The 3,360-nt window shown below is 33.5% G+C and overlaps 1 protein-coding gene across 1 annotated transcript; it reads right to left on the reverse strand.

Annotated features, from left to right (window-relative positions):
- Positions 1-243: 243 nt before the first annotated feature.
- LOC107863190 (ABC transporter G family member 8) lies at positions 244-2,535 on the reverse strand. The gene has a single exon (XM_016709005.2). It carries the CDS (start codon positions 2,232-2,234, stop codon positions 411-413), a length of 1,824 nt encoding a protein of 607 aa, XP_016564491.2. The 5' UTR covers positions 2,235-2,535; the 3' UTR covers positions 244-410.
- Positions 2,536-3,360: the final 825 nt, after the last annotated feature.

Genomic DNA, 3,360 nt, shown 5'->3' on the forward strand with positions numbered 1-3,360 from the left:
ATCTTAATAAAAATAAATGCAATTAATCATTTAAAATCTAAACTATTCAGATTCAGAACTCCATTAAGTGCAAACAAATGAGCGCTTGCTACAAGACACCAATAACTAAATATAATGATCATCCGGTGGTCCAAATCCATACCGAAAAGGAAGACAAGCAAAGTCACAACTCACAAGTATATCAAAGTTAAAATCCCATTAATTACCACAGTCCACATGTTCCCCTTTGATCTGAATTTAGTGAATTGGATTAGTTGGCTTTAAGTTTTTTTTTTTTTTTTTTTAAAAAAAAGAAGAAGAGAAATGTTAGGATAATTTTAGTAACATGAATTCATTAGAGAAACAAAAGATTGATGAAAGCAAACATGATGAATTGACAATTCATGAAAGTGATGGATCTCTCTTTCATCTCACTTCTTCGATCTTGAGATTCTTCTAATCAATACCATCAACCAAAGCAATCGATAAAACACAAAGAACCCAATCAAGACATATATATTTGTCCATCTTTGTCTCTCATGTAGACCTCTTTTATCCAACACATCACGCCCACTCACCATACACACCTTGTTTTTCTCATCGTACCATATCAAACACTTATCGACTAGACAAGAATATTCATTAATCAACAAAGCATCAAGGCCATATTTATACATGGACAAATAATGCAACATTGTCCAAAACTTAGGCATGGTCTCTTTAGAAATAAAGTAGCCGGAAAACAAGAATGATCCGGCAAGAAGTAATGTTACGAGCGTTGTTCCAGCGATGTAATTGGGTGCGACAGAGCTCAAGAAGAGGACGAAAGAGTTAGCCATTAAGACAATGATCCAAATTGTTATGACGAAGTAAGTGAATGCTGGCCATGAATAACAAAGACCAACCAAGAAATAAAGTGAAATTGAATATAAGATTGATACGGCTAGCAAGTAAGGGAGGAAAACTAGCGTGTTGGCGATGAGATAGGAAGACAATCGATAAACTCCACTTGAAGTTTCTCGTAACAAAATGGGCCTTTCGTTTATGAAAATTGGGAGAGTTTCTGTTGTGGAAGAGAGTAGGAAAGTGAGAGTGAACGCAAATAGTCCGAAACGCTTGGCGATTCCAGCTTTACCAAATCCAATGTTGATGTATATTGTTCCTAAAACAAGACCAACTCCTAGTGCCTGTAAGGTGTTGGTTAGTAGCAGCTGTTTTGTTCTGTAAATGATCTTCCAAAATCTGCTGTACAAAACAGCTATTTCTTGAAATCTTGAACTCCTATATCTTACCTCACCTGTTTTTGCCTCGGGGACAGGGGTGGTGGGGTTTTCAGGGGAAGGTGGAAGTACTAAACATGGTGTAATGGTTTTTTTCTGAGTGAGTTGGTTGAGCATTTCCATGGCGTATTCGAGAGAATTGAGTTGTGGGGGAACAGTGAAACCATTTTCAAGTAAAAACCCTTCAAGAGAAGACAATGTACCATGATGGACAACAGTTCCTTTTGACAGCAAGAGTATTTTATCAATGGTGGCTAGAATCTTGAAACTTGGTTGATGAATGGACAAAAGCACGGTGCGTTGACGCGAATCGGTGATTGATCTGAGTGTCTGCATTACATTCAAAGCTGAATTACTATCAAGACCGGATGTTGGTTCATCAAGAAGTAAGATTGCGGGGTCATGGAGGAGACTCAAACCAATCGAAACTCGCCTTCGTTCTCCTCCGGAGAGGCTATGAGCAAGCCTTGTGTGGGACAAATGTGTAAGCCTGAGCTCAGCTAGAAGAGAATCCACAATGCTTGAAACATCATTGAGTTTCGGGTTGAGGAGACGGGCGGAGAAGGCGAACGTTTCCGAGACAGTGAGCTGCGGAAGGCAACAATCATGCTGAGGGACATAAGCTAAGAGCTTGCGGAAAGAAGAGGGACTATGTAGGGGAAGAGAGTTTAAGAGAAGAGTGCCACTTGTAGGCGAAGTTCCAGCTGCTAAAATGTCGAGTAACGTGGATTTTCCCGCGCCACTCGGACCAACAATGGCAAGAATCTGAGAAGGATAAGCAGTGAAAGAGATGTCTTTCAAGATATTAATTGGTGTTGGTGTTTCACAAGGCTTAAATAACAAGGCAGGAGAAATGGTGGGTGATTTTGAATAGCCTATTGAAGAAGCTGTTAGTTTATAGGTTTTAAATGGGGGAGATGGAAATGGGGATGGAGGTTGAGAAGAGGGTGGTGGTGGAGATGATTCAACTTCCATGGTGAAGTTGATTGGATAGAAGGAAGACTAATAAGAAGTGAAGTTGAGTAGTAGAAGAAGAATAATAGAATGAGTTTAGTGAGAGAGTCTCCATGACATATTGTTTTAGTAGTTTTTGTAGTAGTAGAATAATGCTAGTGGATGTCAAAGTGGAGCATGAAGGCATTAGAAAGTCCATGAAATGCATGTCTAAAGGAATTTTATTACTAAAAGTATAGGGGAGATATTCAACATTTTTTGTCCTTGGGTCCATTTTGAAGCGTTGAATACTTCATGGTAATAAAAAGCAAAATATGATTTAGGCCAAAGTCATCGATAGACACTCAAACTAGTTGTCAAAATTTCCACATCTAAACTAAGCCCTGTTCCTATCTGGTTCCTAAACCCCCCACATTTTGTTCCAATTGGGCCTTTTTTGCCCTATGAGCAAAAAACTCAAAGTGTGTGTTGCACACACGCGATGACGTGGCAAAAAAAGCTAATTAGAAGCTGACACGTGGCATTGTGGGTCTAATAATTATTAAAAATTAATTATAGTTTTTTAAAAAAAGTATATACAAATGGCATTGAGGAAATTATTAAAAAATAATTCTAAAATTATTTTAGAAAATGTTTATTTAAAAAAATTATAAATTTTTTTAAAAAATGAAATAAATTATTAAAAAATTATTTTTTAAAAAAATTAATTATTAAGAAAAATTATAATTATTTATAAAAAATGAAAATAAAAAATGGAGAGGATATAAATTAAGAAAAAAGAATTATAAATTATTTGAAAAATAAAAATAAAAACTGATTATTTTAAAAAAATTATAAATTTTTTTAAAAAATGAAATATATTATTAAAAAATTATTTTAAAAATAAAAACTTAATTATTAAAAAAAATTATAAAACTTTTTAAAAAATGAAAATAAAAAATGACATTGAGGATATAAATTATGAAAAAATAATCATAAAATTATTTGAAAATAAAAATAAAAAACTGATTATTTTTTTAAAAAATAAATTTTTTTAAAAAATGAAATAAATTATTAAAAAATTATTTAATAAATAAAAAAATAATTATTAAAAAAATTATAAAAATTTTTAAAAAATTAAAATAAAAAATGGCATTGAGGATCCAAA

The sequence above is a fragment of the Capsicum annuum genome, chromosome 3 (genome assembly GCF_002878395.1).
Source record: "Capsicum annuum cultivar UCD-10X-F1 chromosome 3, UCD10Xv1.1, whole genome shotgun sequence".
NCBI classification, from domain to species: Eukaryota; Viridiplantae; Streptophyta; class Magnoliopsida; order Solanales; family Solanaceae; genus Capsicum; species Capsicum annuum.